This window comes from Coptis chinensis, chromosome 2 (genome assembly GCF_015680905.1).
Source record: "Coptis chinensis isolate HL-2020 chromosome 2, ASM1568090v1, whole genome shotgun sequence".
NCBI lineage: Eukaryota > Viridiplantae > Streptophyta > Magnoliopsida > Ranunculales > Ranunculaceae > Coptis > Coptis chinensis.
This window is the reverse complement of record NC_141457.1, coordinates 51,316,015-51,331,506: the sequence shown is the minus strand read 5'-3', so window position 1 is coordinate 51,331,506 and position 15,492 is coordinate 51,316,015. Positions and strand designations below refer to the sequence as shown.

At 35.4% G+C, this 15,492-nt stretch overlaps 1 protein-coding gene and 2 long non-coding RNA genes across 8 annotated transcripts; 2 read left to right on the top strand and 1 right to left on the bottom strand.

Moving 5' to 3' along the window:
- Positions 1-1,201: 1,201 nt before the first annotated feature.
- LOC147516450 (uncharacterized) lies at positions 1,202-7,691 on the top strand. Of its 6 annotated transcripts, none has more exons than XR_015211042.1 (6): positions 1,202-1,337; positions 1,620-2,148; positions 2,338-2,484; positions 6,525-6,599; positions 6,675-6,806; positions 6,932-7,326. It is a non-coding gene; the product is annotated as an uncharacterized LOC147516450 (long non-coding RNA). The 6 variants fall into 6 exon arrangements; XR_015211041.1 differs by lacking the exon at positions 1,202-1,337 and adding an exon at positions 7,407-7,443 and having other exon boundaries at positions 1,344-2,148; positions 6,932-7,140; XR_015211043.1 differs by lacking the exon at positions 1,202-1,337 and adding an exon at positions 1,344-1,523.
- A 2,759-nt stretch (positions 7,692-10,450) lies between these two features.
- On the bottom strand, positions 10,451-11,138 carry LOC147516449 (uncharacterized). The gene is made up of 3 exons (XR_015213662.1): positions 10,900-11,138; positions 10,722-10,807; positions 10,451-10,625 (listed from the first exon to the last, which is right to left on the bottom strand). It is a non-coding gene; the product is annotated as an uncharacterized LOC147516449 (long non-coding RNA).
- A 559-nt stretch (positions 11,139-11,697) lies between these two features.
- Positions 11,698-15,357, top strand: LOC147516448 (uncharacterized). Its single transcript, XM_086593275.1, has 6 exons — positions 11,698-11,766; positions 11,857-11,926; positions 12,062-12,944; positions 13,022-13,221; positions 13,315-13,350; positions 15,302-15,357. Exons 1-6 carry the CDS (start codon positions 11,698-11,700, stop codon positions 15,355-15,357), a joined length of 1,314 nt encoding a protein of 437 aa, XP_086449401.1.
- The last annotated feature ends 135 nt before the right edge of the window (positions 15,358-15,492 follow it).

The window sequence follows — 15,492 nt, the reverse complement described above, 5'->3', positions numbered from 1 at the left end:
GAATGGCTATTGATCATGGCTTCAGGTACATTCATGCACAAACTAATTCAACAAATGTGATATCCTTTCTACAGAATGAGGGCCAATATCCTTGGCAAGCAGAAAAGATGATGAGAAGCATCAGTCAAATGAGAGAGCAGCTAGAAGAGTTTGACATCAGACATGTTTATAGAGAAGCCAACAAGTTAGCAGACGCACTTGCTAGTACTATACCCACAGAGAACTATATAGAAATAGATTTTAATTCATTCCCTGAGGATGTAATGAAAATCATCCACGATGATTCAGTGGGGAAACAATATGTAAGAATGTAACAAGCTGTAACAGATCTTTTATTTATAATAAAAAGGGGTAGGGGACCTCGATAACAACCTCGCTTTCCAATAAATAAAAAAAAAAATATATATATATATATATATATATATATATATATATATATATATATATATATATATATATATATATTGGTGAAAATGATTACTTACTATTGGATGGGGGTCTTTTGGGCCCCACACTTTCCTATAAAAGATGTAACACTGTCAAAGATATGACATACTCACATCAGTTTAACCTTCTTTTTTATATAAAAAATTATGACAATATTTTTTTTTGGTTTTTAATTAAAAAATTACTTGATTAATCCCTATTATAATACTTATATAAAATATATTATTCAACATATATTGGCGCTCATGCACTCTCCGGATCCCGCTCTCGCTACCGCACTATATGGTGACTAACCACTGAAGTTGACATCGAACCTTCTCGCAAATTCTTTTTTAAATTTTAATATATTATAATGAATAATATATTAGATCTAAATGTAATAAATTATGTAACATCAGCTTGAAGTCAATTGCCATTAGAAGAATAATAAAATTACCTGGCAAGTGGGAAAACATGTGATTCACGACCAATTGGTGAAAAGGACCTGAAGTTTTTTATTTTTTTTTTCGATAATCAAAAGGAGATGTCCCACTCTAATATCTGAGTCCTGGATCCCACCTCACTCTAATATGATTTTTCAACGAAAAACACATGTACTCGTCTTATAGCGATTAGCGAACCGCCTTGGGTAGAACCTTAGAACCGTAAAATTATGTTGACACTGTATACTGAATGGAATGGATACTTGTTTCTTTTCGATAAAAATCGGAATGGATACTTCTCTATATATATATTATAGCTCTCCCCTCATTAATTGAGGGAGAGTTTTGAGAGTGTCCACGTGGTCAAAACTAATTATGATAAAATAGGGAGAGCTAATTAATTGAAATCAGGAGCCAAAAAATTGATCTACTCTTTTTGTGCCGGTCTTTCTCCACTAACGAGAAGAGGTAAACCCCAACAAAAACCCCAAACTCTCTCACAAAAAAAAAAAAAAAAAAAAAAACCGGAAAATTGTCGACTAATAACATATTACGAGAAAAGATGGCAATTCACATATTCCTTCTCTTTTCTCTAGAAATTGATTTCTATCTCTTCTCAATCCTTAATGTTTAACAGATTTTGAAAGGCAAAAGGTTTTGCTTTAGTGTAGTTGAATCCATACAATTTCTCCAGTCGATGAATGATCTCAAGTTAATTGTTACTTTTTCTTCTTCGATATGTGTTTTTAGGACCTGCGTTTGGATAGTGGATTTTTGGTGTTGTATATGGAAGGAGAGAAGAGAAACAAGGAAACACTGAAAAGACAGAAGAATTTGTCTTTGCAGGTGTACAAGAATGTCATGTATCGGATAAAGAAAGAGAAGAAGAGTCTGCGAAAACTAAGAAGAGTCAATCAAAATTAAAACGAAAATCCAAGGTCCTCTTTCTTCTCCGCTAACTCATTCAAAACCCCAAAACCTCTTACTTCTCCTCTCACTCATTCACACGCTGAGTCGTTGTTAGACCAATTAATAATGAATTGAAGACGACCTCCTAGATTGGTCCTTTGATCACATAGTTGTAAGATACAAGGTCTGGTTTCAATTTAGCTTTCTATAGCCCCTTGAGGATCTCTTCTGCTTTCCAACAGTCTCCGCCACGTGCATACATGTGAACCCGTATGCTAAGACTGCTAGGAGGATGGCACTTCTTGCCGAGGTGGAGTGTGTTAAGGCTAAGAAGGAGAAGCTTGACAAGAAAAGGAAGGGTATATCCAAGGTATATCACATCTCAGTATTCATTTTAAATATTAAATGTCATGTGTACTAATTTTAAATTGTATATTACACTATGTGAGTGCTTGACATGTTTGTTTGGTTTTATAATCTTTTTTTCCATTTTATTTTTGATCAAATCACTATCTTAATATGAAGGCACCATTTATGGAGATATTGAAATGTCTTACAGCTAGGTACTCATGCTGATTCATAGCAATATATTGAGAGCTAGCAACGAACAGATGGTTTCTCAACTTCAGAGTTGAGGAAGTGCAGAATACGATACTAACTTATTGAAGTGGTTTGCGTATAGGAGAGAATAAAGCAAACAGTCGAGGTAGGTATGGTCTTTTTTCTCATTTGTCTAAGAAACTTATTAAGGTGTGGTTTTGACTTCCTGTTGGATAGTTGGAGTGTTTTGAAGTTTTGTTGTTTTAGGGAAATCCATCGTGGATAGAAATTAAACTGTATATTGAAAAATGACATGAAACGAAAAATAAATGATGGACCTCGGTGCTCCAGCATTTACCTTTATTAGCCGTAGATACCCAAAAATGTCTTGCATAACTCTTTGAAATGTTAAAAAATAAATTGCATGTATATTCATTACTCATATTGAGAAGGTATTAAGTTGAACATTGATCTAATAAGGATCAACTTTTTATGACAATTGGGATTTTTTTTGGATAAATCCCCTTTACGCGGTTTTTTGTTTCTCTTTTTGGGAAATGGACAACTTAAACAGTCGTCCACACTTGCGGATCGACATTTTTTAGCTGCTTCTAACTTGCACTTGGTCTCTTACACTTCAACCAATTTTTTTGATAACTTGGTAACTCTAATTTTGGACTGGTTAAAAACTTAGATTGACTATATAGACCTGTGGCATCTATTGATATCTTCATGTTTTCACTGGTTAAACTAAATTTATAACTTCCTGTGGATTCATCCTGCGACGTGCATGTGAATTTTTATACTGTTTCGGTCTAATCATCCAAATTGACATCCTTAATTTCATATTCCTACGAACCCGTTATATGAGATTGCTACGAACCCGTTTGTAGCAAATTATTTTTTACTCTATAATGTACTGCAGTGTCACGCCCATGATAATTGTGTTGAAACATACAAAAAGAAGAATTACAATCGATTGTATAGATTCAAATAGATCATATTGGGCAGACTCAGCCATTACAAATTATATAATCAAAGAGTTGTAATGAAACATAGGATAAAATGTCATACATATTTGTTTTTTATTTGAAATATGTTTGATGCCAACAGCAGGACGTCGATAAAATTTTCTTTATTTTTTACTTTCACAAATTATTCATTAGGATGTTTGTCCTCTGATGCATATGTCATCAAATAAGAGTTGTGTATATCTGAGCATTTGGCTTCAGACCACCTGCAACCATTTCCTTTAGAACTTCATTAGCTCATGAGAAATCCCCGCCACGACATAGTCCATAAATTATTATACTGTAAGTCACCATTGTGCACCTTACTTTCTTCCTCTTCATCTCATCAAGAAGCTGGAAGTCCATTCTCTCGACAGTTCCCTTTGACCAATGAGGATGAATCATTAAACGCTGTAGGGACTTTTACCTACACAAAGTAGAAATCTGGGATTAGTTTGGGCGTACCTATGATTGCTTTCGGCTCACCTGATCATCCCATCCTTGAAGAAGTACAAAGACTAGACATGAAACTCATAATAAAACGCCACCCTAGAATAAGGACCTTCCTAAGATGGTAGTCCCTATGCTAGTGATCCTACAACCCAAGAAGGTAAAGCCCGCGGTGTCGTGGCTTCCGAGACCTCGTGTTGTCTTTGTGATTGCACTTGGTCCTCTTACAAGGCAATGCACATGGCATTTCTGCAGGAATTAACACAAACGAAACAACGTTAGTTTTGTGTCTCTAACCTAGCTTTACACCTCCTCGAGCTGATTCAACTTCATTTGCTTGAGATTTTTCAAGAGCGAAGCTTGATTTGGAAATACATATTTGTTAGAGCTTAGAAATAATCTCGAATAGATATTAATTAGAACAACGAAGAAGTGGACAAATGAAGTAAAAGGCAGATCTTTGTTGTCCGAAAAATCGGATGCAAGATTAACAAAGTTACTCACCACCATGAGGTGTAGAACTTGAATATCTACGTGAAATCTTGAAAGAACTTGAGCCTTGAAGCGTGCATCCCTCATATCCTATAATAAATCATTTCAAGAAAAGAATAAAGAAGAATATGCATAACATTCATACTTTCGAATTGAAAATAAAAAATAATCTAAAATAGTTATGCTCACGAGAAAAAGAAGCGTGCCTCGGTCGCTATCTCTCGGAAGTCGTGAGAAAATTTCTCGAAACGGATCTTTCTATCGTTCTCTTGCCTCCATAGCAACCCTTCTGCAGAAGACGCTCCCGAGCCTCTGCGCAGTTGCTATCTCGATGCAGCTCGCCCGAAGTGCGGATTCGTAGAAGCCTTCTCACCTAATGACTTCTCTTGAGTCTCTCGACATGCTTTCTCTAATCTTTCACGAGCCTCTGCCGCCATTGCTCTTTTGACGAGCTTCAGCAGTAGCTCTCTCCATAGCAGCCCTTTCTCGCCCTTTCATGAGCCTCAATATATCGCCCTCTCGCGAGCCAGCGAAGTTGCCCTTCAACAGACCATTCTATCTTTTTCTCTTTCCCTTTGTATATCCTCTTCTAATTTTCTCAAACGGTCTTTTTCCCTGCTCTCTTTCTTTTAGCAGCCTTCCTTCTTCTTTTTCTCTTTCTTCCTTTCCAGCTAGTTCCATTAAGTTTTGTCTCTTTCCTTTCTATGTCTTGGTCTGCGCTTTTTGATTTGATTGTTTTATATTCCTCACCAATCGGGCTGAATTACTTTCGCATTCATACCATTCTCAACACACGGCCCCTCCCAAAAAAGCTTCTTTGATGCTTTTCTTTCTCTCCTTACAATCCGAAGTAACCGAAGTTTTTGTTGAACACCTCTTATCTTTCTCTTCTCAGAATCGTCTCTTCAAGTGTTCCTGTTTTCTTCTCAGTGCCATCTAACTTGGGATTTGGTACAGCCATCTTATTATTCTCACAATCATCATATTCAGGGGAATCCTCAGCTAAGCATGCTCCCCTTAACTGCTCATTTGCATCCTGTTCGCGTGACAGTTCAACTACTTTCAAAACATTCCCGTTCTCTCTGTGTTCAGAGGCATGTTGAGAAAAGTGTGTAGCTTAGGCTGAACATGAAGTCGGCATTAGAAAGTTAAGAGAGATCAAGGCTTAATTGCTTATGAAATGTGCTTATAAATTATTGAATAATGATGATGACTTTGTTTAATTCATAAAGGTCAAGTATGCCTAGAGATAGTCAATTCCATGAGGTATTTATATGTGAAATCATGTGAAACTATGATTGTGAGCTATACAAATTTAGATTTTCATGGAAAAACTTAAATTTGTTCTTGAAAGATGGTTGAATCCTCTACATAAGACAAAGGGAAGGAAATCTTAACATAGCAAGTGGTTTATTCTACATTTGTTTGTGTGCAATAGGAGCATAATTCTTAACTAAAAATGTCGTGTCTCCGGAGTGTCCTTGCCGTGTCTCAGTCGTACCCGTGCAACATAGGAGCATATGCTCAGTGGATTTTGGTTATAGGAGTTTTAATGTATTGGGCTTTTTCTTATTGTCAAAAGTTTATTGCAAATTCTAAGGTATTGTTTATCAGAGAGCTCGAGGAACTAGTAGAGACTACCCTAGCATTATACAAAGTTATATAGGCTTTTTTGAACAGAAATGTTTAAGTGCTTTACAAGTTGTAATTCACTGCAAACCGACAGCCAGAGCCCCACAACCTTATCGGCACGCACGCACGCACACACACACACACACACACACACACACACACACACACACACACACACAGATGCCTAGAATAAACACATAAATTTTAAAAAGATGAATAAATTACAGGATTAAGTGGAGTATCTACACCCTTGCCTTCATGCCACCCACATTTATCCAACCAGATGGGTGGATGAAAATCAGTAAGGCTAGGTAAAAGGGACACTGCGCAAGCAATCTCCTAATAATTAAGGTTTCAAATCAACCCGCGAATTTGAGATACCTCATAGAGGGAAGACACATAAAAGTGTTTGAATTCGGGATGCCAAGAATGAGGTATGATAATCAACTAACAAAATATAATAAGAGCCTACTACTGTTTAGGCAAACCAAATAAGGGAGTTCATGGATGTCATTGCACAAGACAACTGACCTACCATAACATTTTACAGTTAGAACTGGTTATATTATTAAACTTCATTCCCATATTGTTAAGAAAATAAAAAACCATAAATTAATTACAGGTGAAAACTGATAGACAGTTGCACCTTCAGTCGACTCAACTATGACAGACAAGTATGAAGATGGAGATACTTCAGGTCAGTTCATCTTATCTATTTCCTTTGCTCGAGACTAGGTATCTCTTTCAGATTCATCAAGTAGGAAATTTGCAGGCACATCTTGGATTTGGAATTGCGGTATCTTCTTTGCAACCTCAGGAATTCCCTTTCTTGAGGAGTTGAGAAAGAGGGTCGTATATATGGACCTAACTATGGCAAGCCAATAGTCAGAAAGAATTAGCTGAGGTTAGTTTATCTCATATATTTTGTTCTTATAACCATTACTTAAGTCCCAAGTAAATTAATTTCACTACCAAACTGCAATGCTTTGTTTTGCTGATTATGAATTTCTACATTGGGAACTTGCACAGTTGCACTCTGTCCTTCATGATGTTAGCCTGTTAAATTACACGTTACAAGCAAAAAAAAAGATTGAAGATTCTTTCAAACGTGATGGAAGTTTCAAGTCTCAAGAGATTTGGTCATATTGAAGAAAGACAGCACATTTAGCCATTGATCCCACCTCTTAAGCCGATGAACTGCTACGGTTTTGGGTCTCAAGTCAAGTCCTATCACCAAGGTGGAGGGAAGAGACCCCTAACTTTGTTTTGACATCATTTGATTCAAACTTATCCTGTCAAAAGTACAATAATTCCTGAATGATTCCTATTATGTGTCATGTTGTCTGTCGAGTTCCAATCCTATTGTTTTATGAGAATGAAAACCTCCAATTGAAACGAGTGTTTCTCAATTTACCCACCAGAAATATTTTTGTAATGCTTGGTGAAATTAAAATGACATGTAAAGTTTCATGGATCTCACGGTTCTTCCTTTCGAATTTTGCAGGGTCAAATGGTAACATTAGTTGAATATATGTCGCTTCAGATCGTGCATTTCATTAATGGAACTTGCAGAATGAGAATTCAAGAAAAAGGTTATCATTATCTGACCAACTAGAGACGGAGTTGAGAGATCCTCCTTTAATCGATGGCGGACCCACATTATTACCGGGGATAAAATTGGGGCTTATTTATGTTACGACTTCAAAATTCAAATAGTAATTGTAGATTTTGGTGGTCCTAATTCCTAAACAATTGGAAGGCTATAAATAGTGAATCAACATTTGGCACTTATCGTTACATAGTTCCATTACCTACAAATAAAATAAAAAGACAAAAGACCACGCTTTTCTACAAATTCTAAGTAGAACATTTGATGTTATAGACTTGAGAGCATATGATAAGCGTCAAACACCGCAGAGTGTCAAAAGTCAGCATCGATATAAGTTAAACAGATGAAGATTTCCGGTGTTATGGCAAAATGATAAATGAAAGCATCTAGACTCGGAAAAAAAAAAATGTCACATTCTCTTACTAGGAGTTCATGAATTTGAATTTATACCAATTGACAATGGCTACTACAGGCCATGTTACAAGCATGACTAAAAGAAAATAAAAAACCACATTGTTCAAATCTCTATACAAAATCATATCTCTTCAAGATGAAGAAATGATCACCAAACTGATCAGATAATTTCACCCTAAGCTCGGAAAATCATTAGTGTATGCGAAATGATGATCTAGCACCATGCATATATGCAGCGAAACAGCCAAACCAAAAAAGATACCGTAATGCATAATTTTGCTTTGTTGTGATCCATATCTCTTCAAGATGAAGAAATGACCACCAAACTGATCACATAATTTCACCCTAAGCTCGGAAAATCATTAGTGTATGCAAAATGATGATCTAGCACCATGCATATATGCAGTGAAACATCCAAACCAAAAAAGATACCCTAATGCATAATTTTGCTTTGTTGTGATCCATTAAAATGCACAACTTATTCCGTGCTATAGTGCTATAATGGATTAGTTAATTGATATGTATTAGTTATTGTATATGGATATGGATTAGTTAATAGATATGGATACGAATTAGTTAATGGATCAACAACAGAATTCTTATGATATACAACTGCTGTCATATTAAAATATATATAAAGACATCAATATTCACAAAGCACACACCATCATTGAAAGGTTTACGAATTCCTTCCACTTTCTTCTACTGAAGGTTCGTTTTTTTTCCTGGACTAAAGGTTTTTCCCTGGTACACCATCTTTGAAAGGACTCCAAATTCTTTCCATTGAAGGTTAGTATTTTTAATCACACAGCAGTGTATTTTTGTAACTGTTGGGAGCATTCGACTAACATCATATACTTTCAAGGAGCCATTATCGACCCTAAAGAATGAGTCTGTTATTTCAATTAAATCAAAATAATGTCGCAAGGATTCATAAAGTTAAAAAATCTACAAGCCTTTTCGTTTTACGGATAAGAAAACTCGAATTTGAGCAAAGAAGGAAGAAAAATTCTAAACATCAACATGTCTACCAAACATTCAACAACGGTTTAAACTATAAACAAAGGAACTAGAAAGCACGGATGCACGTCATAGGTCATGATCCGATGTGCTACATTAAGATCTCCTATGCAAATTCAACGGGTTATATCATAGTAAGATGATACACCTCATTCAATAGAACGAAGGAGGTCGGATACTCGGAAGTAATATAGTAAGGTTGGCTACCAGTTGCGAGATTTCCAAAAGTGTACTACAGTGGATTGTGTCTCACGCATTTGCATTTAGCATGATAAAATTCCTCCTTGAGTTGGTCAATAGCCTCAAAAACATAGATATCTCCTTTAAACTAGGGATTTCTGCTTAAACAAAGAGGGTGTCCGAATTATAATGAGTGCTAAACAACAAAATTTCTTATAACTGTTATGTAGATCATTATATAGATCACAAGTTGTTCACAAACCTTTGATGGATGTCTTTTAAGCCAACAGAGCTACCACATTGTTCGGTGTTTACAAGACCTATAACCAACAACACTTCCATTCTCATGGTTCATGGCAACTATTTCACCATCCAAAGTACCAAAACCATGAGACTAGGATCGATGGATGGTACTCAAATTGCCTTGGGCCGAAATCTTTTAATTTCTTCCCGATTCTTTTGCTTAGCTTTGGCACCGGATCAATAGGCGGCCATTTGAAGAACCCACTTTAGCGGCAGAAATTGACATGGAGAAGAAATATTGACTTTTAAGAAGAGGAAATTGTGACTTTACATTGGAACATTGTCTCGACCGCCTATATAAATGATCCTTTCTCACGCTTCGCAATATACTAACAAGATTCTCCTTGCTCGCCGGTTGTAAGGTAAGCATTCATAGTAATCGAAAGCACGAGATAACTTTGGCGGCTCTCTATCTCAGTATCGGTTATGGACAAGTTGTCCAAAACTTCCAAACGAGGCAAAGATGCTACCATGTATTCTCTGTAGTGTTTCTCAAAACAAATTGGAGAAGGATGATGTGGCACATATTTCTTTGAAGCAGCATCTGCATCACCTACAGTTTGTCTTGAATTGAATGGGCCAACCAAAACCGATCCTTCTGCAGGAAAGAACATGCTGGAGTTTTCCTGCCAACCAAAAAAAAAGATCCATCAGCCAAATGCAATGTTGTATATAGTTCTGCTGAAATAATCGAATGTACTATACCTCATTTCTCCATGCGGTATGTGTACAACTCAGGAAACATATTGGACAATAGATCGTCTAATCCCGGTCTCTGTTGTGGACTTGAAAATTCCACTTCACTATCATCGGATGATTCCTCGGTTGGGTTTTCAAGGGGATTCTGGCCCATAATCAAGGCATCCAAAAATAAATGCCTAAATCTTCCCTCTCTAAGATGATATTGTGAATTTTGAGTTTCTCGACCGTCATTAGCAAGGGATGGTCTACCAGGAGAACAATTTCCTAGATGATCCAAATAACTAGAGTTAGAAGCAAGAATAATTTTTCAATGGATGATTTAGAACATGGTCCAGTATCATTGCAACACAAACAATTCTGGAACCGGAGTTCCACCAGAGAATGTAGCTTTGATAGTGCAACACTGGTTGTCCAGAGAATATTCATGTAGCAATTCAAATTGAAAGAACACCCTCCTGGCATCTCAGTTCTCAGCTTTTTCAACCTCTTCAACCTCTACAAAATTCAAAGTCCTATCAAAGTTCTTAGTTATCCATGTTAAAAATAAAGACAAACTCCAAAACAAGAAAGAAAAAGATCTTGATAACATACTGCTGCAATGCAAGCAACCATGATAGGACCAAGAATTCTTTCAACTCTTGGATATAGAAGAGTTTGAGAGATTAGAAGTCCAGCACCTAATAATAGATAAACAAGTAAGTAACACTACCACATGCACAAGAAATATCACTAAATTCACATATTTGTTTGATTCTTTGCTTTAACTGACTCCTTTTCTTTCCAGGCTTCCAGCAGTATTCTGTTCTACATGATTTCGGTTGACAAGAATTTATCCAGCAGAAAGCGATGGACACCAACAACAATCCAACTTGAAAAACTGCATCAAGTATTTGATCAATTCAATGGAAGTCCAAATAAAGAGATAATTAACAATTTGAAAGCTGAACTAAATCAACACGGTAATGTTTCAGAAAAAAACATAGTTACTTGGTTTCGCAACATGCGTGCTAAGTTGAAAAGAAAAGCATTCATTAACGCAGAGAAAGATTCGGATGAAATTCAAGTAGAGATTCAAATTTCTCCAAAGAAGACCAAGCCTAATAATATGGAAGATACTTCTGGTGACATTGTTCCTTCACAAGAAAGTATGTCTTAACTTACAACAATTCTGACAAGTACTTTATATATTCATCATACTAATATTACTCTTAAATTGCGTGTCAAAGATCAAGTATCAGTTAGAAAAAACAACAACTACAAAGTCTACCCGGTCAAAAAGAAAACAGAGGAGGAAAAACGAAGAGAAGTTATAAATCTAATCGTCTTAGTAGAATGAAACGCGTTTTGGTAAATATTTTCTTCTTATGTATTCAATTTATTGTTCTTATAGCATCAAATACTTTATTAAATGACATATTATTATTTTTTAAACAATATTTATGCCCGGAACAAGTGAAGAAGAAGCTAAAATAAATAGAGCTAAACGAAAAGAGATGCGTTGAATTTGAAGAGCATTGGAAACGATAATTACATTGACGATGAAAGTGATGATGATTACCTATCACAAATGAGTGGATCAGATTCCGACATTGAAGTGGACAATGAAACTGAAGTTTCCATTTCACGTGGAATAGATGTCTCACATAAAAGTAATTTTCTTACAGCAATGTTTTATATTCTTATTATAATTAAATTCTTTAATTTTAATTAACTTTTTGCCTTGCAGGAAGTTGTTTTGAGCCTTTGGATTTTGGATGTCCAACATCCATATGTTCTCACTGTGGAGCTATTGTCTAGTACGAAAAAAGGAATGATAGGAGCAAAAAACCTATTAATCTTAAATTCTCCATATGTTGTCAGAATGGAAAGGTTCAATTGCCTCCATATGTTGTCAGAATTTTGTAATCGTTAAATTACATGGAAAACATCAGCATTTACAACTCAATGTTCGCGTTCGATCACATCTACTGGTGGACAAGTTCAGAGCTCAATTAATGATGGAAATGCACCTTTTGTTTATAAAATAAAAGGGCAAAATCACCACAAAATTGGAACATTGCTTCAAGCTGAAGGAGTACGTCCAAGGTTTGCACAGTTGTACATACATGATACTGAAAATGAAATGGCCCACAGGTTGAACTCTCTTAGTAAGAAAATTGTTAAGAGGAATCCAAAATATGCTTTAGATTCTAGCATTGTTCAAGGATTGATAAATATGTTGAATGTTACCAACGAACTCACCAAGACTTATAGAATGGCAAGGGATAGATTTAAAGAATGTTATGTGGCTGACGTCAGCATACAATTGATTAATAGAAGACAAAAAGATAGAAGACTTTATAATTTGCCATCATCAAAAGAGATAGCTGGTCTAATCGTTGGCAATGGTGATGAATTTAACGAGCACAGAGATGTTATTCTGGACAAGAAAGGATTTGGCTTGAAGAGAATCAACGAATTGCTACCAAGTTTCATGGCAATGCAATATCCACTTTTGTTCCCCCATGCTGAAGATGGATACAGACTTGACATTCCATGTAGAAACAATGCAGTAGTTGGAAAAAGAAAAAATATTAGCATGAGAGACTATTATGCTTTTAGATTACAACTCAGACGCAATGAAGGCCAGACTATAGTTCGTGGGAAAAAATTGAGACAACAACTTTGTGTAGATGCTTATACAGCTGTTGAACAAAATATAATGGATTGGGTTCAAAATAATCAACAAATGATTCGGGCAGAATTGTATCAAGGATTAGTAGATGCAGGTTGTTCTTTGGTGACACGAGGCCCGGTAATCTTTGTAGGCAAGCGGTTAGTTTTTCCTTCATCTTTCACAGTGGTCCGCGGTACATGGTGCTGAACTATCAAGATGCCATTGCAATATGCAGGCACACAGGTTCCCCAGATCTCTTCATTACTTTTACATGCAACCTTAAATGGCCAGAAATCCAGAAATGTATTGACATGATAGCTCCTGGTTATAAACCAGAAGACTTTCCTGATATTGTTGCAAGAGTTTTTGAGATGAAATTACACGAATTGATAACTGATTTACAAAAGCGCAAGAAATTTGGGAAGGCTTGGGCAGGTAACCTATATACTATACTGTTTTAAATAATTTAAAAAGTCATAATATTTTATGAACATATTAATAAATACGGGTTTTGTTAATGTTTTGCAGCATTATACACTATTGAATTCCAAAAGAGAGGTACAGGTATCTTTGAACAGATAAATTGCTCTAATCAATATATATTACAAAAATAAAATCAGAGATTAACTAATGAGTTTTATCAATGTCTGCTACTTCCCTTTTAATTTGAATGAGTGATTAAAATAATTTTCATATCTCATAGCTATGTATAGTTACTAATATTATTTAGAATAATCTAATATAACGCCACCCGTTTGTAGGACGGGTTCGAAAACTAGTTGTATTCAAATTGCTGGGCATTTGCCGTAACAAGAAAAGAAATAAGCCAAAAAAACCCCATATTCCGATTTTAAACCTAGCTAGGCCATCGGCCAGCCGGGCTTTGAAACCATTGATAAGAACAGTATAATTACTAGAAAAATCTGATTTCAAATTTTAATTATTAATAAAGACTGACCTTGATTTTTTATGTTTCATTCTTTCTAATTTTACCCTTATCTATATTTTAGAAATGAATGGAGAAAATAGATGGAGCGAACACAAGATTGAGCTAGTGCCTACTTTCTCTATTAGATTTCATCTCAATTTAGTTTAGATTTTGTTGGTTTCGTTAAAGAATTGATTTTTTTAAGTAATTCAAAATTGAATTTATCGTTGGGTATTATGAAGGTATGCACAGATTGTGCATACAATTTTCTTCTGATGCTTGGTATGCACTAACACCTGTGCATACCCTAAGATTGTATGTGCAAACATATGTGCGTACCATTTTCTTGTGATGCTTGGTATGCATAGACATATTTGTATACCTAAGGTGATATGTAGAGGCACCCATGGATACCATTTCTTGTAATGTTTGGTATGCACAGATGTCTGTGTCTACATGCAGTAGTATGCGCACAGACACTTATGCATAATAATTTCTTTTAATGCATATATTAGTATGCATGATGTTTGGTATGCACAAACACGTGTGCATACCAAACGTACTCAAATTTGTATACCTCAAATTTCCAGAAACAAAACAACTACAACAACTCCATTTGTATGGTATGTATGCACAATTATTAGCGCATACCATGGATTATATTTTTATGTGAAAACTAAAGTAACACGCATCTATGCAAAATAGTATGAACAGTTAATCTACATCACTTTCTTCTTGTTAATCAAATTCAATTTATCCATTTTTCATTATTTTCTTCTTCACTATAGTCTTTGACTTCGATTTTTCAGAAACCAATAACAATTTTGTGGTTGTCTTGATCTTAAACTTGAAATTTGTTGTGAAAAACTTCATTTAAATTGAGTTTTGTGAAAAAATTTGGGTTTTTTTTTAGGGCTAAAAAATTAGAGATTACGATTTTGAGAGTTTTTGAAATGAAGGAGTTCCGGGGTTTTGTAATTAGTTATTAGTAGGGGTGACTTCGGATCGGATCGGATCGGATCGGATTAACCTCCTTCGGAATTTTTCCAAATTTTTTTCGGAACCTAATATGCTAGCCAAATCCGATCCAATTTTTTTTCGGATTCAAAATATATTTCCAATTTTGAAACTTTTGGAAATTTTGGAATAACTCGGAAATTTCAGAATACTTGGTAAATTTTCAAAGATCTCTTTACTTTCAATTATTTTTGGAATATCATACACCAATGTTCATTGTAGGGAGAGAAAATCATGTCCACAACACCAATGTACCAACAACAATACGCACTTGTTTACTGAGAAAACCCATTTTCATTCAAACAAGTGATCCAAGAAAAAACGAGAAAAAGAACCTGCAGCTACCAATAGCAAGCATTGCATTCTGTTGAGGTCTGGGTATTTGTAATGTTCCAATCTTTTTTCGTGTGTGGAAATTGAAGCGTGAAGTGTTTGCATAAATAATGGATTATGGTCTTGGACTCTAAGTAGCTTTACATAATTATCTATTGGAATTTGGCTTTTGGATTAGTCTGGAAGTCATTGTATGACTCAATGACATTTTTTTTCATATCATTGTTGTTATGGCAGACGGTGTAATGATTAAAGTGATTGATTCAAGTGGGGAAAGGGGAAGTAACGGCTAGGTTATGTTTTTGTTTTGTTTTTGAAAGTAAAAAACCAGAAAATGAATGAACGGTCGAGATCTAATCAAGTGGATAGTGAGAGAAGATATATTTTCGGAATAAATTGGCAATAATATCGGAAATTTCGGAATTTTC

Coding starts and splice junctions, on each gene's coding strand:
- LOC147516448 (XM_086593275.1), top strand. CDS start 11,698: ATGAGTGGATCAGATTCCGACATTGAAGTGGACAATGAAACTGAAGTT. Junction 12,945..13,021: donor GTAATCTTTGTAGGCAAGCG/GTTAGTTTTTCC, acceptor TGCAATATGCAG/GCACACAGGTTCCCCAGATC. Junction 13,351..15,301: donor ATTCCAAAAGAGAGGTACAG/GTATCTTTGAAC, acceptor TTGTTATGGCAG/ACGGTGTAATGATTAAAGTG.